Genomic DNA, 24,097 nt, shown 5'->3' on the forward strand with positions numbered 1-24,097 from the left:
TCTGACGTTACAATTACATTGGATTCCTGGTCGTCGTATAAAGGCATTTTAGCTTTCCTTTCCTCAGCTAGGTGGCTTGGTGGGTGGTTCTTTCTGGAAACTTGGCTTTATAAATTCTGCTGTTCAGTTCTGCTAGTTTTGCTCTTTTATTAATAACTTTTTGAAAGGAAGATTTGTGTGCTTGGTCGGGGAAGAGATAACTGTTAAAGAACTGAATGGCAGAGATTAATAACCGGAAAACAGAGGTAAAGTTTCTCAAAGAGAAACACCAGACTTGATAATTTTAGATCAGGTTGAAGATATGTGAATTAACTTCTGCTGTCGGTACAGCCTGGTCTTTGTTTTTCCTTTTTTACCCATTAAAATAGACTATTAATTTCAAAGTCGTTAGCAAAAACTGTTCATGATTGCAACTGCCAAGAGTGTTTATTTGACAACAAAGAGATTCCAATAATAAATTAGTTTTGAAATAATTTTGGTCTGCATCTTGCAAGTTGTAAACCCAGCTCATATGTTATTTAAATTTTGAGGGGGAGAAATTCCTTATTTACCTTTTCAGCTGCCTCCACAATTGATAGCAAAAGAAGATAGGAACAACTTTTTTTTTTCCCCCTATATCTCCTGCTATTGTAGGTGAGTACGGAGGGTAATCTTCCCCAGCCCTTCCAGATTAACTTCTGATAAATCTCTCTCTTTCCCTTTGCTGACCAATTTGTAATTTGAAATATGTGTTCATGTCTGGGAAGGTCACTGCGCCATTTCTTTTGCCTCTCAGACTGCTTATATGGCTTTTTCAGATGTACTCTGTAACCTCACTGTGTTCCTTCTTTTTGACCAGGCAAAAACTGCCTGTGCTGTAAAGTGCTGCATAGACCATTGCTGGCTCCGTAACCAGCTGTTAAAGTTGTTTCAGTCCCTGTGTGTTTGTTGCACGGTTACTGCTTCGTGCAACAGAAAACTCATCCTAACCTACCGAAAGCCTCGAAGCATTGGATCAGTGCCTTGGCGTGCTCCAAGAGGTCAGTGATCCCATTTTTGGCAATTGAACCAATCTCTGAACCTTTTGTCACCTGAGTGAATAGACTTTTTTCATGTTTTACTGCTGTTTAAAAGCCTTTAGTTGTCTTACCTCCAGATGTGATGTAATAGTATAAACCCCACTTTTATGTGAGGAAACCCATCTGTTTGTTCCAAGACTTCTCTGTATTTTGAAGGTTTAATGCTTTGACTATATTGGTGTAGTCATTAGCAATATGATTTTTTTAAATTGATAGAGTTTATTCCACTCACCTAGCACAAATGGAGCTGTACCTCTGTATTGATGATTTTGAAGACGTGTAAGGTATTTCTTCTTCAGAAGAAATAAGTGACATCAGCATCATTCTGCCCACAGTAGGAATGTTGTGGTTTTCCTGATTTGTTCTAGTGAACTTGCATGCTATGAGTAGTTAAGCAATTCAAACACTGCATAGATTTGTATAGAGAAACAATTAAGAGTAGTAATGAGGCAAGCAAACAGAACTACAGGTTTTTGCTAAATTTTTAAATAGCTGAATGAGCAGGTGTAGGGTTCTTTATAGCCGTATACAGTTTGTGCCACTTGCACTCTGCCATATAAACTACTGTAATGCCATAAACAGTAATTTAATTTTGCTGGAGGATTAAATAGGAACAATGAAATCCGAAGTAGAGAATCCACTCAAAACCCCAGGGTTTTACAGAGTAATTCTTTTAGTTGAGGAGAGACGATAGAAAATGTGACTCTAATACTTTTTTTCCCTCCTAATATGGAAAACCTTCTTCAGTAGGTTTGAATCTTACTCTTGCAAAAGGTACAAGATCACAAGTCTGCTTGTCCAACCTGTTAAAAAGACTTAAATGGTTAAATTTTAATCTGCTAAGTTTATTAGAGGAACAATGCTTGTATCACTGTAAAGTTTGTCACAAGTTTCAGTGTAACATCCCTTGCAGTTGTTAATGATGTTACATGAATTTAGACTTGAATTTAGTAGAGAAGTTGTGTTGTCTCAGATTTTATTTATTTAAAAGCTGTGTGTTTCTGTGTTTTGGGTGGGATTTTTTTTAACCGCTATTTAAGAGAATTTAATGAAGATTTTAGTGTCACAGCCTTTCACTGTTGGAGACCTGTCTTCTGTTCCAAAGGCAAATGAATTTGGCCATAGTAAGGTGGTTCTTTGTGGGAGAAAGATGTATACATTTGACATTAATTTACTGGATACTAGGTTAGATTTACATCAGGATTTACATGTTAAAACAGAATGCTTTTATGGATAGGAGATTTCTCACAGGACCTTTAGTGAAAGGCTACAAACTGAATAGCAAAATTTAGCTAAAAGGCTTTTGTGCTGTGTTATTAAAAAATATAAGCAACATCAAAACACTCACTCTTGGATGCTTTAATGAAATAGTAAATATTAGTGCTTCAGTTAATAGGTTAAAAATTACTATTTCAAGACAGCTAGAGGAATGTTCATGAACAGTCCTTTAAAAATAGTAGTAGTCTTCTGAGTGACCGTATTAGCCAGTTTGCTTCATCTTCAGCCTTTTCACATCATTTTTCCAATACACGTTTATTTTGCAAGTGATGTGAGCAAGTGAGGATGTGAAAATAAAGGCTTTGGAGTTTCCGTTTTGTCTATTGACTTTGTGTGTTTGTTTAGCCTTAATTGTAGCATTGATTCTTTAAATACTTGAGAACTATGATACAGCTCATGTGCATGAGAGATGGATCATGAAGTGAGGTATCCTAAAGGTACTCGCCTCTTTTTGTTAACAACATACCGAGCAGGGTGATGACAATTCTGTTAATAGAACTGTTAAATAAAAATGGTTCTCCTGCATCTGTCAGAGGAGGTTAAGGTAGACAGAAGAAACAGAGGCCCTTTTTATCAAAAAGACTAGATCTGAGAACGTGTCTGATTTCTGTAAGGAAAAGGTAGTATGTATGTATGTCTTGGTTAGAGGTAGACTATTTATGGTCACAGTATATGGGGAAATATAATATTAGATGAATCAAAATCAGATTTGTAGGACAAACGAGGCTAGAATAGCTGGTTTTAGTGTGAGGAGAATGGTTTAAAGAACACGCAAACTTCCTAAGTATATTTCTTCATCTGTGTTACAAAACTTATCACAATTTTAATGAGTTATTGAATAAAGTTTGTATTTATGTAGCTTTGCTTGCTTTTGTTATCGTATCTTCATCATTCTTTAATGTTCTGATTTTTATACTTACGTATAAATTCTCTGCCTCTTAAACAATTGCTTATTCCCTTTGAGTTTTTGTGTTTTTTGAAACATGGTAACATCCGTTAATCTTGATCTTAAATGCTTCTGTTTCTTTTTTGGCATCTGTCCCTTCGTTTTCTGTCCTTTTGTTTGTATTGTGAATATCATGTAATAAGGAGGGAAGATGTATACAAGCCATTACAAGCAGGGTATTATGTAGAGCTCTGGGTCAGTGGATCTGGCCTGCTGAATAATGAGATTGGATGGGTAGATCAAAACATTCCTGAGTCACTAAATTAGAATTGCCGGTTGCAACAGACACCCAGAGAGCAAAACCCCAGAAAGGCGTCCTGCGGGTGGCCGCGGTGCTGGCAGGGAGCACGCACAGGAGGCTGCAGTGAGGGAGAGGCGATGCGGGATAGCTGGCACGGCTTTCTCGTGTACTTTGATTTTTTGTAAGTGGTGGCTTCCTTTGGAATTTATTTTGGTCTTGTTCAGTTATTTCCAGCTGTAAATCAGGCTTTCTGCTGTGATGAAACTTGGTATTGGCATAACGGTGAGGCTGAAGACAAGATTGGTACTTGCAACCATATTAACATAAAAAAATGACTTTTCTGTATATTCTGAGTTCTGTACATAGCTAGGTATTGTGTATGTGTGCTATGAAAAATAAAGATTTTTCTTCTGACGGACTTTTGATGAGGTGTGGGCCGGAATCTTTTATTTGAGCTGTTTGAAGCTTCTATCCACACATCATTGTAATTTCATTTACTTCATTATGTGCCAAATGCTGACTTTAGCAGGATATCTCATTTTGTCAAAGGCAAGCTAGTATAATCAAATCTCCAAAGTATGTTTGGACTTTGCTTTCTTCTCCTGTTCCACTCACAGATTTCCAACTGTGTACATCCATAAATTAAGCATATTGTAGCTGTTGATCAGTTTGACTGTCAACATTTCTGAAGCTTAGGTTGCTGTCTGAAATGGAATTAGTGGTAAATTTAAAGATGTCTTCATCTCGGTATGAAGGTAGAGCTTATTTAGGAAATAAGAATTTCTGTGCATCTGCTAGCTAGAGATTGAAAGAGAAAATTTACAGAAACCACAGGCAAAACTGGTGGACTCGTCCATCCGAGTAGGTCTGTTCCAGTTGCCAGTGTCCGAAGAGCCTGGCTCATAATTCTGATAGCTAGCCCTGACACCATCCGCAGCCTTCTAAAGAATATGTTAAAATCGCTCTGTTGTTGATCACCTTGTAATGAAGGGAACAGTGGGCAGGGAGCCTAGAAGCTTTCATGGGTTCACAAAACGGGACACTTCTCATCTGAGAGGTGGTTCACCCTCTCATATTGCACACACTCTGAGTGAGAAAGTTTAAACTCTGCCTGTAGCTTGTGTGCTCCCTGCCTTTCGTTTTTCAGGGAGAGTTCTCTGACGGGATCTATCAAATGAACTAAATAGATCTATCAACAGTAAGCTGATTATTTAGCTGTTGGCTGGTTGATTCTTATTTATGGACATGCTGCTAAGATCAAGCAGCTTCTTACAGATTGCATAAAACAAATTCTGTGGTCAGTAACGACAGCAGCTTACCAGGTGTGTTCCCAACATCTCTGTCTGCGGCACCAAACCCTCCAAGTTTGTGAAAGACGTAGTTTTTAATTGAACGGGGAGTTTATTTCTCAAGTACATTCAGAGCTTGTTCTCTGGAATCTGTTGAAAGAGTTTGGATGATGATTAAACGATGACTTGCCGGGTAAGAGCTGCTCTGCAGTTACACTCACTAAGTTTGTTACTAATCTAATGCATAAGTGACTTTGTGATTAATGACGTGGGTTAGATGTATCCTGTAGCTGCTTAATTGGAAAGATACTTTAATCTGTTGCAGTGATTTTTCCCTAAATTCTTCTGTAGCACCATCTAGCATGTCCCAGGCTCCTCTTGTCCATTTGTTCTTAATTTTGTGTGATCGGTGATCTGGAGCAATCTGTTTAACTTTGCCTTGACCGCTGAGAGAAGGGGCTTGTGTTGCTGGGTCATCTCAGGTTCTCTTCCTCTCTCTCTGCTGAAGTGAGGCTTGTTTCTTCTTTGGGTAATCTGCTTCAGGAAGAGGGAGTGTGAATAGGATAAAACTGTGGTTTTCTTGATGGGCATTTGTCCTGGCAAAATGAGCTGGCATCGCTCCTCTGTTGAAGCACATGAACCAATTTTGATGCTGGGCAGAATGGTGTTAGAAATGGCAGAGTAACGTTCAGCTGCTCCATACTCTTGTGCGTCTCCTTCGTCTTAGTGGCAATGCTGTTAATAACTTGCAAAGAAAGGTGCTGTACAGACAATACTGTTTTTATATTGAATTTTTTTTTTAAATTAGGTTGATTTGTCATTAAGGCATCTGGCATGTGAACACCACTACACCTCTCTAGGCTGTTGCAGAGTCTTACTCCGCTGTGGTTCGCCTTGCCCTGTGCCTGTGATTGGCTGCTCCCTTGAAGGGTGGTAGAGCAGGCTGTGTGCCCGCTTCTCGTGTGCCGGCGCTTGTAGTCCGCTGTATTAGCTAAGCTTCTTTAGCTGTCTCTCTCTAACAACATTACAGATTATCAAGACTTGAAAAAACACACTTCTCTTGTTTTAAGTACAGGTATTTCACAAATGCTTAAGTTGAAAACGTCCAGAGTCTTAAACAGATAATGGTTATTAGAGTTTCAGTGTGAAGACTGGTATCTTTATTTTAGACAAGTGTGTGTCTTTCCTGTGGTAGAAGGTTTGGGAAAAGAAGCTGAAGCTACAGATAGAAGCACAGAGCCCTTGAATCTATGCTTCAAAATGTTTGTAACTTACTCTGACAGCTAATCAATTTGAAAGGTAAGTATTTACATTGTGGAAACCTACTGTAGTATAAAATATTTTGGATGGTAAAAACACTTCTGTTTTATTCTGGACTTTCATATCGAGGTGGCATTTGAGTGAAAGCATAATGAAAATACTTAAATGCAGCCTTTAAAATACATTTTCTGATGCCAGCTGACCCTGTCATAGGAAGGTGCGTGCCTACTGAACGCATCCAGACTGCAGCATGCCTCCACACTCCCGGTGGCTTCAATACTTGCCTGCTTTAAGTGAAAATTCTGTATAAGTATAGAAGGTTACATTTTTGTTATTTCACTTCCGTCTTGTCTTTAGCATATTACAAGTATTGTTAAAATAAAATAATGTGATGATAATTTGGAAGAGAGCCCTCAACACAAGAGTTAGCGAACAATTGATTTGCTTTTGTTTTATCTATAGGAGATTCAGTTTTAGAAGCGTGTGGACGCTGTTACCACTTGCCTTAGAATATTCGAACTAGACACCAGGTAAGTACTGTATTTTTTGATTTATTTTGCATTTCAATGACTAACTAAAAGAATGCCGAGGAAACAAAGTTCAAAGTTTCTTATAGAACTCTCTAATACCTCATGAAGCCAAGCTTAAAACACCTCATATTTTTCTTGATAATACAATCTTGTATATGTTTCTCTCCCTCCCCTATAAAAATTATTTTTTTTCATCCTCGAAAAAATACCAGATTGTGAGAAAGGCTCTAAATGAATCTGAGACAGATGGACAGGATGCGGAGGCCAGTGATGCTATTTCATTTTTGTGATAAATCAATATTTACTAAGTGTTTTCTGACTTGGTGTTTTTATTTAGACTTATACTAGTAAATACTGGTTCAGATAAAATAAATTATTCGAAGATTAATGCCTGTAGTTAATTTTTTTACACTGGAAATCTTTGAAAAGCTAGTAATCTTAAATTTAACTGACATATTTTACCCGTCAGTAACGAGAAATGCTTTGTGGAATACAAATCTTTCCTAAAATATGCGGGAGCTTCCTAAAGTTGTATAATAAAGCATCAACTAGACAGAATTTTTGTAAGAGCTGGCAAAACAATATTTCCAAGCTAGACTCTTTAATCGTATGCTAATATGTTCTTAAAACTGTAATTGCAGAGGGCTTGACAACATAACAGTTTGTATGAAACACACTTGCAGGGTTGGTGCCTTGGTGGGGTTGGGTTGTGCTAGGACAGCAGCCTACCTCTTCTGTCCAGCACTTCCAGCTTTGAGTGTCTTTCTCGTTCTTTTTGTTTCTTATTTGCCCCTTTTGGGGTTTTTTTCTATTGTCCATGTTACTGGCGTCGTAAGGAAAGACTGGGAAGCTGTTCTGTTCTTCTGGTTTCAACTGAACTTGTTTGCAAACATGCAGTTTGGATAGAGAGTATCCATTAAGGCTAGTGACCTTCCATTAACCTGTGTCTAGTAGGTAAGTATCATCTACCACGTCAGGAGGTGGTGGATTTTGTCTGTTACAGCAGGATTTCACTTCTTGGAACAGCTGTTGGCAGCCAGAATCCCTACATTGAAGATAGAAACTTCACTAAAATTATGAACAGCACATACGTAAAGGTCTGTGCAATGGTACCTGCTTTAATGGTGTGATTTTATTTTTCAGTAACGTAAGCTTATGAATATATAGGTATTAAGAAAATTTAAATTCTGGTGAAGATTGTACCCCAGTGTTCTGCTGTAGTAGTATTTTTTGAAGTTAACATTGTTTGGTTTCCTCTGCCCCTTCTGATTTTTATCAGTGGAGCTGAACAGCCACAACTCCTTCCAAAAGCAGAGTTCCTCCAGTGAGGAAATTCAAGTGAGCGGCTGTGCTTTCTGACTTAAATGGGGAAATGTACAGAATTAATTGGAAATGGGAGAAGTGATATTGCAGACAACATGTTAACTTTATGGTTTCCAGTGGTTTGTTCATGAATAAATACTGAATGCTTCATACTTGAAGTGGAATTAAAAGTCCTGCTGTTAGCCTGCTTTCAGATGCTAACAACGCTGAAATACTGTTGATACTGTCCATTGAATTAGGCCTCTGTCCCTTTATCGCTACAAGGCGGCTCTTTCCATCAGGGATCCGACAGATGCGATGCAGTGTTTTTACAAACCTCAGCTCCCTGTGCGCGCAGCGTCAGTAACCTCCACCCTCTGTCCTGCCGTACAGCTAAGCACGTTTTCTTGGAAAAATTGATCTTCCCCCTCCAGTTAAATTCTTTGCAGCATCTTGAGGCAGGGTCAGATGAAGTTTTAGTCCTCCTTCCCTGCTTTTGGCCACCAGCTCTGCCATCACCCTTTTTGGTGCTGGCATTCCTTGGGATGTTCTGTGAGTAATTTCCTAAACTGGCAGGGAACTACTCATTTTTCTCGGCTGTAATAATAGTTTGCCATTTTAATGAGTTAAATACAACTTATAGAAGGGTCAGCAGACCTGGCAGAAACTCAGATATCACCAGATTCATGAAACTTGACAGGATTATTTTGGGAAGCTAAAAACAAAATTAGCCTTTCTAAGGTTCAATTTACCATTGATGTATTTAAAATGCTACGGCTGGCTTCCCTATATAACCTATCAGGTTTAATATAAGTCTTTTCAGCAAGGTGGTGCAAATTATACTTACCTAGTCATGCTGGAAACAGTTGCATCTTCTGGTAAAGCTGACTAATGCAGGATATTCTGGTACACAGATGGTTAAACAGTGTGCTGTTTAATCCAGGGGATTACCTTTCTTCAGAGCCTTCGGAGAGAAACCTCTTCAGGGCATCCTGCTTGGTTAGAATATGTAGCAGATGGCTTGTTGCTGCTGAATACAAGACTTTTTTAAAAATACAGAGCAGCTTTCAGTACTGTGAATTAGAGCCACTTGTAAAAACAGTAGGATAGATAATATCCTGGTTTATGGAGTGCTCTGAACTTAAATAACTTGCACTTTTATTGTCTGTTTCATATTTAAAAAGCCAAAGGTTATGTTCCTAGGTATAATACTCTTCTGTTCCCTTAAATAACAAGCTTCCCAGATGAATTCCCATTACCACCTTGTCCTCCACTCTTCTGCCAAGGCCAACGTGTTCAATACATGCCAGTATTGAAAAACAGACACCTCATTCCACCGAACTCCAGATACCCTGAGCTGTTCGGATTGAAGCGATTAAAGATAGCAGCAGCGTGGAATTTTATTCCTGCGTCTGTCTTTATTCTTGATGGGCAGCCTGCGGACTGATAGACATTGCCTGGATCAAATTGAATTTATTTTTATTAAACAGATTGGCCCTAATTTAACAGCGGAGATTTTATTAGGCAGCACATAGTGTATACCTGTGATCTGCAGCATCTGTGCACCAAAGGCATGTTGGATTGATTTTTTAAAGGAAGTTTGTTACGCCTGAACAGAGCTGCAGACTTTAAACAACACAAATGTTCATAATGCCCTTGAAGCTCCAGTTTGAAGCAATCCCTTTGGAAGATCTAAATTACCGTGTACAGTTTCAACCAGGATGCTATTTCCCCCCACCCCCCAGTCTTCAGATTAATCCCACAGGTCCCTGGCAAAGCGCAGTAGTGATAGACGCTCCCCTTGGCTGGCTGCTGCTGACAGGTGACCAGCATGATAGAGCTGCAGGAACGTATCGTAGGGAGGCTGCAAGGAAGTGGTGGTGGTCGGAGAGCAGGAGAAGCTGCGTGGGGGAGCCAGGACGGCCGTCAGAGCAGGCCTGTGCGATTAGCTAGATTACCAGATAGACATCAGGATCATCAGTCATTGACCTCAGCAGTGGGACTGCTTGGGTGGAGGGGGCTGGGAGGCTGTGGCCAGGTTCACCTGTAGCTGTGGATGGGAAAAGGCTGTTGCAGAGGGTTCTGCCTGGTGTATCCCTGGGTGCGGGATTTCTTTCCTGATTTTTTTTTTTCCCTTTTACTGAATGAGATTGTGCCCAAATCAGTGAATCAGTTGAATTGTGTCTGCAAAACTCAATAATTTTCCTCTCTCACAGAAACCTTTTGGTAGCTGAACAGTATTCTTCAAAAGAAATAAGATATTTTCTCTCACTATGCACATATTCACCTTCCAGATTTGGGGTGTATTTTGAATTCGTAGCCAAAGCATGAGGATTTAGACCTTTTATTATTATTAATAATAATGTATGGCTTCCTTTTTAGGTAGCCTTTAATTAAACTTACCAGAGCTGTCAATGACCACTTGAAGGAAATACGATGAGAGTTTCCTACTTTAGCTGGTGTACTCCAGTCAAAGAAGCTGGACGCAGTGCCCAGTGTTAAACTGATCTAAAGTTGGAGAGGCCAAATGCAGAGGAGTAGTGAACAGTACGCTCTGAGATGAACAAGAAAGTCACAATGGCTATATCCACATCTTCGCCACCTAGTCACGCTTGTACAGGCATGACAATACCCACGTGTTGGTACAAACAGAACTGTGTTTCTTGTGAAGCGTACCAGCATTATGAGGTCATACCAAGAACCAGGCAGTGCAAGATGCCATGTCTGAGAGTATTTCTTTCAGGTAGCCTTTTAAAAGCCAAAGTTATTAACTTTGTTATATAAGATAAAGGGTTAAATTAGAAAAGTCTGGTGCTTTAAATATCTTTTTCAAAGACTACATAATCTGGTGTAGGCTAACTGTAATGACATAATCCAAAAATAGCCAATAGTCTTTCTCTTCGATGCTCATCCTTGCTGCAGTTCTGCAGCTAAGGAATGGCAACTGCTAATCTCCTCAGGATGTTAGAGGACATAACCATATCACTCCGTGGCATGGCACAGGGGAGACCTCTAGGGTCTTTCCCATTTGAATTTGGAGCAGGAGGTTAATTCACGTTCAAGTAGTATGATTTTAACTGTAATATATGTTAAATGTTTGAGCCATGACTTTAAATTATAAGAGATTTCCCCTATGTAAGTGGGCAGGCATTCCCTCTCTCATAGTGGGGTGCACAGACGTAGTCAAACAGGGTTTGTCTAAAGGATTCTGCTCAACCTGGTGACAGTGATGAGATGGGAGGCTGGGGTGTTGGAGCGTGCGTGGAGGTTTTATAAATTTTTTTAATGTAACAGAACGTATGCAATTGAAAATACAAATGAAATTGCGTACTCCTGTGCAAGTGTGGTACAAAAAGACAGACTTAATGTAATAGCAACCTATCTGTTGTCAAGTTGTTTTTATAGGTATTATCACAAATAAATTATCTTAATATTGAGACTAAGAAAGAAGATGGAGCAGCTTTAAGGATGTTTATGCAGTACATATCTATAGCTATACCTCAGCTCTTGATTTTGGGTTTTTGGAAAGAAGAGTTGAGTATGTACAGCAGTGATTCTAGGGTGCCTGTGTTGTGCTGAAAATGCAGTAGTTGCTTTCACTGATAATTAACTGAGTTTTGTAACTTTTTAACTTCCACATAAGTTAATAGTCTTCTCAAAGCACATTTAAACCTTACAAAAGATGAATTTTCACACGCAAGCTCTGTTTTCAAGGGTGATTTGACTACTGAGGTCTGTGTTCTTTTTTGTTTAAGTATATCTTAACCTCTTTTTTGGCAGGGACCAGTTCTCTCTTCAGGTTAGTTCGAGATGGCAGACCAGAGGCAACGTTCCCTCTCTACCTCTGGAGAATCATTATACCACGTGCTGGGGTTGGACAAGAATGCCACTTCAGATGATATAAAAAAGTCATACAGGTAAAGGTTCGAGTTTTACACCTGTTGCCCAATAGCACAAGTAGCTTTAAGTGTTCAACAGATGTCATATTAACATACAGGCTCAGGTTGGTTTATTTATGCCTTTTGCAAAAAAAACACGTAAGAAAGCCAGGTGAAAACATGGTTGCTTCTTGCAAAAGTTGATGTAAAAACCTGCCTAGGCTTTGTATTTAAGTGCTGTTAAATTTTCACATCTCATCTCTAGTAGGTTAAATTCTCAGATATGCAGTATCATTCTGAAAGGTCTTTATCTAAAGTTGAACAGTTTTAAGACAGTGTGATCAGAGCTAAATTCTTCATGTTATATAGCCTGTTGTCTGGCTTACAGAGACCACAGATGTGTAGTATTGCCCTCTTGTCCATCATTTCCAATGCTGGCACAGTGAGGTATAGATTAAAGATGCAAATAAGGATGAAAACTGAGTATCAACAATGACTTTTTTTAAAAATCCATTCAAAATTTCTTATTCTATGTGGAGTTACTATTTTTAAAAGAGGATTTTTTTACTTTATTTCACTTCTTAGACACATGAAAGGGCTTCACACTGACCAAATAAAAACAAACAAAAGTCCTGCAACATCCTCTCTTTCCACATTCCCCCCAAATCTGCTTAAATGCCATTGCTTCTTCACCTTATTAAGCATGAGCTCCACTTGTGTACTGTTTGACAAGTGGCAATGTATTTAACGTTACACTAGGGGTCAGTAGTAATCTTTACTTGAAGATATTAATTTTGGGAATTGTTCCCTTTTAGTCTTTAACATTTATTGGAACTTTTTCCCTTTCAAAGTTACATTTTAATACTGATGGCAACTACATGGTGAAGCCTGAATAAATTGGGTCCACAGATTCTCAAAAATCAGCTGTGTCTTCCTAAAACCTTTAACTGGAAGTTTAAATCAGCAATCTTCAGGCCTTAGCAACTGGAAGATAATTTTACCTTCTTGGGGGAAAAACTGCAATGGTTTTTCTTTTGGAGGCACAACCCAACTCAATCCTAGGGAGAAACATAGCTGCTTCGTACTTACCTGAACCTTCATCAAATCTTGTTTCCTCTGCTGTTGCTATACAAGAGGAGGATTGACACCTCTTGTTTTCATTCCATGGGAACATCCTTTGCTGGCCTGTGGGCTATGGGGTTCGTGTACGTGTAGGAAATGGGAAATTAAAAATATTTATCTGTTGCAGCCAGCCTGATAGTAGCTAAGCCCTTTCCAGGTTTGTATAACCTCCCTCTAACTATAAAAACTGTGATTATTTCAGTCCTCAACCCCATTATTTAGCGGAGCAGCATCATTTACAGTTTGAGTATTTCAAGTGCACACTCAATTTATTGTCTGAAAGCTGTGATATACTTGCATGCATGCCCAAATGTGGGCTTGCACAAATCCTTATTTTACGTTTCTCTAAATATTTCCTCACTGTAAAGTTGTCATGCCAATGTCTGCGGGCTTCTAGTGTATCTTTCAAATATGGGACTTTGTGGTGATTTTCTGTAGGAGGACAAGTACCATTTTTGGTGGAGGAGGACTGTTAGCATACAGTTCTGTATCATTTTTCTACTTGGGAGCACAAATGGCTCAAATGGCAAAACAGCATTTTTTCTGTTTAAAAGGAGGTTTGGCCAGTTATATCTACTCATTTCTATAAATAGCTTGGGCCATGTCAGAACTAGCAAATTTATCAGTGCTTAATCTGATTTTTTTCTTGTGCTGTGTTCAGAGATCTCCGGGGACTGTAAACTGCTGTCATTTAGTTGTAAGAGATCTGGCATGATTAAGGGAGGTACGTTGTGATTTCCTGGTATCTCGAAACTCTGAAGCTTTTTCTATTCTAGCAAGCCTTGAACTGAAAAGTACTTTGTTCCTGTACAGGAATTGGTGAATTAACCACAAGTGATTGTCTGTTCTATTTTTGTGTTCAGACATAGCAGATTAGCTGTGGCAGCTTGCTTTTATTTAGCCTTTGGTACTATATCTTAGGCTTGCGGTGTGTCTTTTTTCTGTTAGCTTGGTCTTTGCTTTAGCAGGAGCAAAACTTACTGGTGGAAATTGCAGGAACTGAGGGGTAAAAAAGAGTACTACTTTTCTTCAATGTCTCTCTTTTTTTCCATTGGATTTCTGAGGGCCAAATCCAGCAATCAAGTCAGTCCTGTGAACTGAGCTAGACAGTGCTGTAGCCTTTTGTTATCATCTAAGGAAGAATCATCAGGGGAGTTGAATCACAGATGAAGGAAACCAACTGGAACTTGAAAGCCTCCCTTGAGTGACAGGCTATGGAATAAAAAAAAAAATATCAAAAAAACAGGAACCCAAATCCCAGTTTTTAATCTATAACTATCTCTTTTTTTCTTTCTGCAGGAAACTTGCATTGAAATATCATCCTGATAAAAACCCTGATAATCCAGAGGCAGCAGAAAAATTTAAAGAGATCAATAATGCACACGCAATATTGACCGATGCCACAAAGCGAAACATCTATGATAAGTATGGTTCTCTGGGTCTGTATGTAGCAGAACAGTTCGGTGAAGAAAATGTGAACACATACTTCGTGCTATCCAGCTGGTGGGCAAAGGTAAATAAAAGTGCAAAGAGAAGTTATTCTGGATTGGCATTTAAAACTCTTAAAGAGCTCCATTTGAAAATTGTGTTTGTTTTTACTTCTGGAAATTGCTGATTTCTGATGCCTGGTGAGTAACATTCTCTTGCTGTGTTAGTCTGTATTTCAGAAGTGTTTTTCTATTGCCTTTCAGTGATACAGGCCTAATAAGCAAGACTTATTGCCAAGAGAAGTGTAGTCCCTTCTAGTGGATTTAAGCGATGAGGATTTGGGGGCTTTTCTGTTTGGTTAACACCTGCTAAATGATTTTGCAAAACAAGTCCTGACTGTGAACTTGAGCTCACACAGGAGATCCTGTTTAGAAGTGTTCTTAGAAATTACTCAGGGGCTTCCCTGAACGAATGTCACTTCAGCTCTTCTCTGACTTGAGAGACTCCTGGTTATTTGTTCAGTTGCCTGTCCTTGTTTCTTGTGCAGCAGGAGGTGTATCACCAGTAAACCAGAATTACACTGCAAGCTCAGTTTTCCTCACAAATGCATGCAAAAAGGCTGCTTGAAAGTAGTGCACGCATGCAGTAGGTGTAACAATTGTCGTATATGTGCCTTCTCAGAGTCTTCTGCCAGTACCAAGGAATTACTGTATTTTACTGGACTTGAATTATCTTTAAGTGTAATATCCTTCTATCTTTTTAAGTAACACATTTTAAGATCACCACATTTACTCAAAAGTGCAAAAAACCTATACGTTGTACATTACATGCTTCTCATACTGAAATTGTCTAGGCTTTTGCATTTCAGAGTTCATGGTGAGCTTTGCAGCCATGCCGACAGCCTTGGGTAGGTCAAAGTCCGTGCTGTAGGTACATTGCGACCTGTGTGTCAGTTACAGTCCATCCTAAACTATTGTACCTCTAGGTTTTAATATAGATACACTTCTTAGACCTGTATCTTCTTCTAGGTGTAGCAGAATAGTGCACTTAAATGTAAATGGTAGGAATTCAAGTAAACCAGGTTGGCAGTACTCACCCCAGTGTAAAATGTTGAGAGCGGTGGCCAGTTTTGCACATATTTTTAAATATATTGTGGTGATGAAGTATAAAACTGTAGCTAGTAAGTTCTGCCTCTACATTGCTATATTTTTGGTTTCCATATCTGAGTCTCACAAACTCAGTGGTCACAGCGTGGTAGGCACAGGTTATAAATATTTCTCTGTCTTCTGCCCTCTGCAGGCCTTGTTTGTGTTCTGTGGGCTTATCACAGGCTGCTATTGCTGTTGCTGTCTGTGCTGCTGCTGTAATTGTTGCTGTGGGAAGTGTAAACCCAAACCTCCTGAAGGTGAAGAGCAGGAATACTACGTCTCTCCAGAGGACTTGGAGGCACAGTTGCAGTCAGATGAAAGGGGTAGGTAACGCTGTGAGATTTCTAGAATGACCGTCAGTCTCTGACCAGGTGCTCTGTGTGCTGGTTAAGGAACAGCATGTGCTTTGTAGAGATCAGCACAGGTCTCGGATTGTAGGTGACGGTGATGGAATGCTTGTGACACAAGAGTTACGTGGGTAACACTAACACCAGAGCTACAGTTGTTGAAAACTCCAGGAGGGTCTTCACTGAACCCTAAGTCAGCTTCAGAGCCAGCAGGTCACCATCATTTGGCTTCCTTCCCACTTGTTGGAGTAACATTACCAGCCAGACACCTGTGACCCCAACGGATGCGGGGTGTCAAGGTAGTTATGTTAGCCCCGTCAGGTGTAAAGGAAATGGGACTGCTCCCCTAATAGCTATATCTATTACTCTTTGTGAAGATACAATGCTATTTCTGTAGAATTAAACTAATTAAAAAATTGTAGAGCCTTGTGTGTGCTCTGATCATGTTTTTAATGGGCATTGCTGAATGGTGGGCAAGGATCAGCTGCTCTTACATGGAGAAGGAAATACGATAAATGTTCCACACGTAGACTTGAGTCGAATGGTATTGTGTGCAGACTGAAAAACAGTAAATTAACATCATGCTCTTAGAGGAGTATAAAACTGCGTTATCAGAGTGTTGCAGGGAGATGTAACTTATGCTTACCAAAACATACGATGCTGGTTTGTTTTTTTTCCCCCTGGTGTGCTAAGCCTTTTGTCTCACTTTTCAGAGGCCTCAGACGCACCTGTTGTGATACAGCCAGCATCAGCCACGGAGACAACCCAGCTCACAGCTGACTCTCACCCCAGCTACCACACTGATGGATTTAATTAAGTTAAGGAAACACTGTAATTAGAATGGATAAAAAAAAAAAAAACATGGCCAACTCAACATTAGAATCATGAACATTAGAAGTAGGGAATGGGGAGGGGGAATAATTCTGCCACAGTAAGACGGCAGCTTTCCAACCTGCCGAAAATATTTTGTAATCCCTTCAGCCTTTTGTCACCTTTCAGTGTCGTATCTTGATGATACGTGAAGTGCTGTAGCATGCAGTATTTAAAGCAGTTTAGCTACGGTCTTATTTGTTTCCTTTCTTTTTTTTTGTTCCCTTTTTTTTTTATAGCATGTATGGAGTTATGTTAAATGTCTGTGGTGTAATGTATTGAGTTGTCACAGTATAAGTGTGATGGAGACATTCTGCATTCTAAGCAGTGCTACTGGCCTAAAAATGAGATTTAAAAAGAAAAAATTTCACAGAAGCCACCATTCTTCCATACAGCTGAGCTGTCGAAGACCTTTAAAAGTTCATGATTTTCATTTGAGTGCAACAAACCAGTTCTTTTATTCCTTCTTCTATTCCTATGTTATCTAAGCAAGTTTACAAAGCCAAGAACCAAAAAATGCCAGTCCTGCAGAGCTGGAGTTCTCTTTAATGCTGGTGTTCAGCTTAAATAAATCTACCTTGAAAAATAAGAAGGGAGAGTTTCCAATCTTTGAACAGCAATTTATGTGTAAGGCGATCTTCAGTGACAACATAACCGCAAACTGTAGTTTGTCACAAAACCAACGGTGAATGGGTTTGTTCGGTGGTGGCAGTGGGATTTTAACTTCAAGCACGATTCTGTTTTGGTTTGAGTTCAGTCATTTTCCTGAATTGCTAAAGACCAAATAGTGCAGCTTTTTTTTTGAATGCATGAGAATCTTAAAGTGAAACTGGTTAATTGGTTTTTCACTGAGCAAGTGAGTAAAACGCAGACAGCAGGCAACAGCGTAAATGTTTAGAAAAAACTGGGTTTTAAACACTTGTTCTAATAATTTGAGATAGTGATAGACAAATGGGGTATTGTGTGTCCTTTTTTTTAAAGCTTTTATAATATGCTGTCTCTGATTTTCTCATGAACGTCTTTGTGGAGTACTTATGGCTTTTTAAGAACACACCTTTGTGTTTATATTGTGTAATTTGCACATTGTCTTGCATTTAGACTTGTTTACACCAATGTGTTTCTTTTCCTCAGAACAACTATGAGGAAACCATTGAAAGGTTTCCTGTACTATTTTGAAACCAAATCACATTCAATACTGCTCTAGAAATGCAGTTTATTGTGATTTAACTGTTAACAAAGCATTTTAGGCAGCTGCTGAATTGCTGGTATATTTTGTTGTTAATAATCTTGTTTTAGATGACATGGAGTCAGGATCTAGAACAGCTACCAGAGAACCTACACTTGGTACTTTTAGCAGTTAATTACAGCCTCTTTAATTTTGATCTTTGTGGTTTTATATCACAATGCCTCTACCGTCCTTTGTATCCCCCATCTCCCCTTTTCATTTTTCACCTATTTCTGTCGAGAGGCTATTTACAGCCTTCCACCTGGTGTTTGCTTTGAAGGTCTTTCATGCTGCTCTGTTACGAGATCCAGGTGTTACTTTTGAATGGGGTAAAGCACTGTCGGTCTGCAAGAAAACCGTCAGAAAATGAAGGTGACTCTCCTGCCAGAGGATTGTTCTGAATATATTTTCACACTATGTTTGCATGAGCTGAAAATGATGGAGCGCATAAAATCTGACGTGAATCTGTGTTAAACATGCTGGGTAGAAGAAAACGTGCTTAACACGGTCTCAATGCTAAGTGAGGGACGTTTGCAAAATCAGACTTCCCTGTAGCTGTTGGTACAAGCACATGTTTGTTGCCTGCATGTGAGCTTGTTGCAAATAAGCATGCTTGTGTTACCACATCAGGTCCCAAAAATTCAGAAAGAAATGTTACTCTTAATTAACTGGCTAGATCTCAGTAGCACGCTTGTTGAGTCATTTCTTCCTCGTTGATCGTTCTTTTAGACATGAAACTTGGTGGTACTGGAAGATACTTTTGTCTGGAAAACTCTCTTGGGTGGTTTTGAGGACAGTCGCGTCTGATTTGGTTTGAGGTCCTTATTTAACTAAAGTCTTTGTGTGACCCCTTGGAATGAAAAGCAATCTTTAGGCTTAAAAAAATAACATCACATTGGCTGTCCTTACAGACTTTGCCTGAAGCCTGTTCTTGATGTCAAATTGCACGCTGGAATATACTTGAATATCTGCAGGCTTTGTCCCCTAAAACCTCGCTGTTTGCAACTGCCCTTATCTGTGCAAATATATTCTTGGTTAAAAAAAATAAATAGTGCTAGACATTTGGTAAACGAGCATAGTTGATCAGAGTGACGCAGTAGAACGAGGAAAAGGCTGTTTCCCATGCACTGTAGTTTGTTATACTCCGTGGCCCCTTGTTCATCTAGACGGGCAACACAAAGCCAGTTGTTTCAGTTGTTGCTGCAGCTGTGACCCAATGACGCTGGGGGCTGGATGTTGGTGTTAATTTGGAGTAATACTCTTGTTTCTTAACACCTCTGGGCTACTTCCACTGAACTAGAAAGGCTGGGAGGAGGTTGTGGCTCTGGGGAGGTGTGTAACACACCTGGAGTCGCTCCGCAGGCTCCTGATGGCAGAACCGAAATGCGGGCAGCAAATGAGGATTAGAGGCGATACCGTTATCAGTGTTTCCCGCTGCTTGGGAGAAGATGACATTGAGGATAAATTTGCTGTTTTAGCAAGGCATGGGTTTGAGAGAGACTGCCTTCCTTTCATCTGTGTCTGTGGGTGGTGTGTGAATAGTAAATTAGTCTGTATGCTGTTATATGCCAGAATGATGTTGGATGCTCCAAGGGAGACTACTCTGAGATCACAGTTACAGGGAATGACGGGAAAACATGTTTTTAGATGCATATTCATGGTTTTGGAAACTTTTAAGTTTGTCTATTTTACTCTATAGTCTCTGACTTCAAGATTGTTGAGTATTAATGCAGTTGGTGAAGTATATAAGAAAGCAGTTTAAACATTGTTTTTTTAAAACAACTTGTGTAATTGGAAGGTAAGTAGGTTAATGCCCACTGTTTTTCTGCTCTTGTAGGTAAGGTACAGGAGTATCCTGGGCTCTAACACCAGTTGCACTTCGAAAAGGCCATGTTGAATCCTAGTGAATGCAAAGTTGTATTGGAAATAATGGTTTAAAATCTGGTGCAGAAGATTGCTCAGCAGATCTGAGCTTGGGCGGATGGAGCTGCAGTGTCCCCACCAGAGCTGCAGTAGCATAGTGTTGCAGGCACTGCAGCCCCTTACCTGGCTTACATGCAGAATGTTTCCTTCCAGAATTAAACCTGAGCACTCTTGATCTCTGTTCAGTGTGTTGCCGGAATCAAAACTTGAGCTTTGGGTTTTCATTTTGTGTTTTTTGTTTGTTTGTTTTGATGGGATATTTTGGCTGGGTTTTGGTTTTTTTGTTTTGTTTCTTAAGAGCTGTATAATTTTTCACAAGTTGTCCAGGACCTCCATTTCAGTAGTTCAGCCACCTCCATCTAGCTCATCGAACCTCTTCAGCACCAATTTTCTTAGCACTTGTAGCTCCTCCTGATGAGGAGAAGTATCGGGGAGAATCTGATCTGGAGAGCTTCCACTGGCTGGTGTTAAGGACCACTGACTTTATTCCCAAGCTGTGTTGCGTGGAGAGCCATTTGTAGCTTAGGGTGAGCAGGGAAAGCTACTGCCTCGCTCAGAGCGTGCTGAGGTACCATCCCTCCTGGCCGCAGCCGAGCTGCTGGAGGAGGAGGTGCTGCTGGACCTGTGGTGTCCCATCCTCCCTGGGGATGGAATCCCCAACGCACTGTAGTACAAGGAATTGTACGCTCCACTTGAAGTGACCGAAGGGGCACCGCACCTGTTAAATGCCAGTTTCATTTTGTTAGTGAAGTTTGTAGGAAATTCTTAAATATTTATCTGTATATAAATTTGTTTATGTAAACCTCAGTGGTGTCTGATAGGGTTAGATTTCTGCTGGTTCCATGCAGTGATGTTTTAGAGCCATGTTACCTTTTTAGTCTTATTTTTAGATTTGTAATATTTTTAAACTGCTTTAGATATTAGTGCTCATAGTGTACTTAAAACATGATGCTCTTCGAGGTTTGGGTGAGCACAGCCTGCAGCCTGAGCAGGAACACCTGCTGAGGAGGAAGGCTTGAGCACGGAACTGAGAAATACCGAGTCCTGCAGCAGTGCTGTAGTCGGGGGAATAGAGTTTACAAAACCCTTCATGTCAGCCTATGAACACTACAGGTGTAACCAGGGCAGGAGCCTGACTGAAAATATATTTCTGTCCCATCTGTGAAGCGGTTGCGTTGTGTGGTGTAGGGGGACACCAGTGTGCTTTTGGGGGAGGTTCTATCAGAGCATTTGTACTGTATGCGCTCCTTGAGAGAGGTACCTGCTTTTCTCAGCTAGTTTGTGTCCTTCGGTGTTCTTGACATTTCCAGATAATTTAGGAAACGTGTTTGTGCTGCAGGCTTTCCTACCTGATGTGACTGGATATTGGCGTCATGTTGAACAGGAGACTCTTGCAAGGTGGTCAGGGAGGCTTTTGGAGCCCCCACCTCATGTTCATAATTCTGGATGCTGTTTAAGTATGCATTAATCTTAGAGCACTGAAAAGTAACCCCCCCCCAGTACAAGTGTTTATATTGTAAGGTCGGTATAAACTTAACATGCTTAATTATTTGATGCCGCTTCTCTGTATTATAGTGGAAATCATCTAGTTTGTAGCGTATCATTACACCAACAACTGCTTAAAATATCTTGAAAGAAATGTAACTGATAGCTAACAAGGTGGCAGGAAATTTGTCAGTGTTAAGTCCTGAAAGAACTGTGTGGTCTGCTCCACGTCCTGCGCTGGGAGGCTTATGTACTATCTGGGACTCGGCGAGACTGAAATTCCCATTTCCTTCCAAGAAGATGCTTTCTTTACAAGAAGAAACCGCGTGAAGGAAGGAGTCTGTCTGATGTTTGCACAAGCCAAATGCCATAAATCTGGAAGACAAACCTTCGTTTGGAAATCAAATGCCAACATTACATGCACAGTTATTTTTTTCTTGTTAAAAGGCTAGATGCTGGGAATTTCTGATGGTTATATATATATATATGTATGTATATGTATAGAGGAAGCTCTTATATAAAGTGGCCATTCATTCTCGAGTGCTGTTGTCTCTCTGCTCCCTTTCCCCCACAGCCAGCCACGTGGGTGTGCTCTTGCTGCCTGTGCATGGTTACTCATCATACCCTTCCAAAAATGTAACGATCTACTTGAATTCTGCGAGCTGTCCCCTGTCCCCGGCCCCTCCGGCCCGAGCTGGGCTTTGCCTGCTCCAGCTTTCCTTCGGAGGACAGAAGGGAAACCCAGTGGTAGCGAGGAGGGCAAGGGCCCAGCTCTGGAATGACTTGAACTTACATGGGCTGGTACGTGGGGTGTTCTACGTGTGGTCGATGTGCTCATCGCTAGAGGTGTAATAGAACACACTGATTTGTTTTTTTTTCCTTATACTAGTTTTCACCACATTGTACCTCCCCACAGCGGGGCTCGGTGAGCTCATAGAGCAAGGTCCAAGCCCTCGCTGGAGGCTTTGGGTTGCAACATCATGTGTGTGTCTGTATGTATATATGCACATATGTATATATTTATACAACAGGTGTGCACCTAGTACTTGCTGCTGTTTTTCCTTTGGTGGTAAAAACATGAAATTTGGCTCCAAGTACTGCTATGAACTCAGCCAGACAAGTGGACGGTGTGAGTTTTGTGTGTCCAGAATTGTGCTTTCTCCTTTCAGCTGCAGGAAAAAAAAAACAAAAACCCAAACAAGATCTTTCAGGCTAAATGACTGGTGAAGGAAACGGTGGAAGAATCCTGTTGTATAAATAAATGGGCAATACAAGCGGGAGAGCTGTGCTGTTTGAAAAGGAAAAGCGATCTTCTACTCCCAAGGCCTTCCCTCCTTGCTTGAGTGAGTTTACACTTGAACAGCGTGGCGTGTTTGCAGTCGGTCCTGGTACTCAGTGTGCAGTGCTTGCCGGTTGGATTCGTAAGGGCTTGGAGTTACTGCGAGTCGTAAAACTGAAGTTAGGCAGTGATCTGTGTAAAGGCACGATGATTGTGGCCAGCGTACGTGTGTACCGCCAGATCACTTCTAGTTGTGCTGGGTAGAGCCTGCAGCCGGCCCGCCTCGGGCTGTTGGCTCCAGGGGCTGTCGCCTGACATGCGAAATGCAGGAACGAGGGAATGTTGGGGGGATTCCTTTCTCACTTACACGTTTGAAGTTCTGTTTGTGTCCGTCGCAGTAGATGAACTGCGAGGTTTGCCAAGTTCCAAACACTGGCTGTTCCCGCGTCGGGATGCGTGTCGCCTGAGCCGGTCGCCGTCAGCCCTTCCTTCCACTCCACCCCACCTTCGCCCGCTTTTCGGGGGCTGGGTGTCATGGTTTGGTTTGTGTTACCACAGACACCCAAGGTGGTTTGTGTTCGTTTTGCATGTGAGCAAGGCCCCGAACTAAGTAATTCATCGTTGGGTTTGGTTGTGTTGGCCTCTTTATGAAGCCTGAGGGAGCGGAGGATGCCGGGAGAGAACGCGTTTTGCACTGTACTTCAACTCGGGCGGGGCAGGGTGGGGGGAGCCCATCTTTAAAAGAAGAAAAAATTATAAAAAAACCACCCCCACAAACCACAATCGAAATATAAATGTATCTGAAAAGCAATTCTAATATAGACATATATTTTGTTATGTTACTAAAGGACCATACTTTGAATTGTATGTAAGTAGATGTGGCTGTCTGAACTTTGTGGATTGTAACACTCGATACTACTGAGCTCCTGTACATACACGCAGTTACGGCAGAAGGATTTATTTTACGTTTTAGCATGGTAATTTGTGTATTGTATGTCTGAATAGAAACTAAAATAAAGATTGCTAAGTTATCTGAAACCACTGTTGTAAAATAAATGTTTTCAACGCAGAAATGCGCATTGGCTTTTTCTTTCCTTACCTCGGGTCTGTGCGGCCCGAGGGACCCGGTGCTGTGGGGCTGTGTGTGGAGTTGGGTGGGAGCTCAGAGAGGTCTCCAGCCTCCGCTGTCCCCTGGATGGGCACGTCGTGGTGCCCGACCACTCCTCAGCTCTGTGCCTGCAGGTGGGGGCCGGGTGCCTGCGGCAGGGAATGCAACTGCCCCCTTCTGCCTCCTCTTGCACCTGCCAGGGAGTCCCTGGCATTTTTTGAGCATTGAAGGCCAAAGACCTTTAAACGATGCCAGACCATGGCAGCTATTTGGTGCGTAAATACAAGTTATAGTTGCCAGGTGGTACAAGAAATGATTGCGGGTCATGGGGGAAGGGGTGTGGGGCACTGACAGCTGCTCCAGCCTCGGTGCAGGTCTGT

At 40.8% G+C, this 24,097-nt stretch overlaps 1 protein-coding gene across 4 annotated transcripts in view; it reads left to right on the plus strand.

Annotated features, from left to right (window-relative positions):
* DNAJC5 (DnaJ heat shock protein family (Hsp40) member C5) overlaps positions 1-16,984 on the plus strand; it is a 28,422-nt gene extending 11,438 nt beyond the window's left edge. For 2 of the 4 annotated variants that reach the window (XM_075109102.1, XM_075109104.1), the window contains exons 2-6: positions 6,535-6,602; positions 11,685-11,821; positions 14,204-14,417; positions 15,632-15,803; positions 16,541-16,984. In XM_075109102.1, the coding sequence (XP_074965203.1) occupies positions 11,715-11,821; positions 14,204-14,417; positions 15,632-15,803; positions 16,541-16,644 (597 nt within the window). In that variant the 5' untranslated portion in view covers positions 6,535-6,602; positions 11,685-11,714 and the 3' untranslated portion in view covers positions 16,645-16,984. Of the gene's footprint in view, positions 1-3,559; positions 6,112-6,534; positions 6,603-7,437; positions 7,557-11,684; positions 11,822-14,203; positions 14,418-15,631; positions 15,804-16,540 lie in introns of those variants that run through there. The other 2 variants (XM_075109103.1, XM_075109105.1) reach the window with 2 other exon arrangements.
* Positions 16,985-24,097: the final 7,113 nt, after the last annotated feature.

This window comes from Phalacrocorax aristotelis, chromosome 13, assembly GCF_949628215.1.
Source record: "Phalacrocorax aristotelis chromosome 13, bGulAri2.1, whole genome shotgun sequence".
Taxonomy (NCBI): Eukaryota; Metazoa; Chordata; class Aves; order Suliformes; family Phalacrocoracidae; genus Phalacrocorax; species Phalacrocorax aristotelis.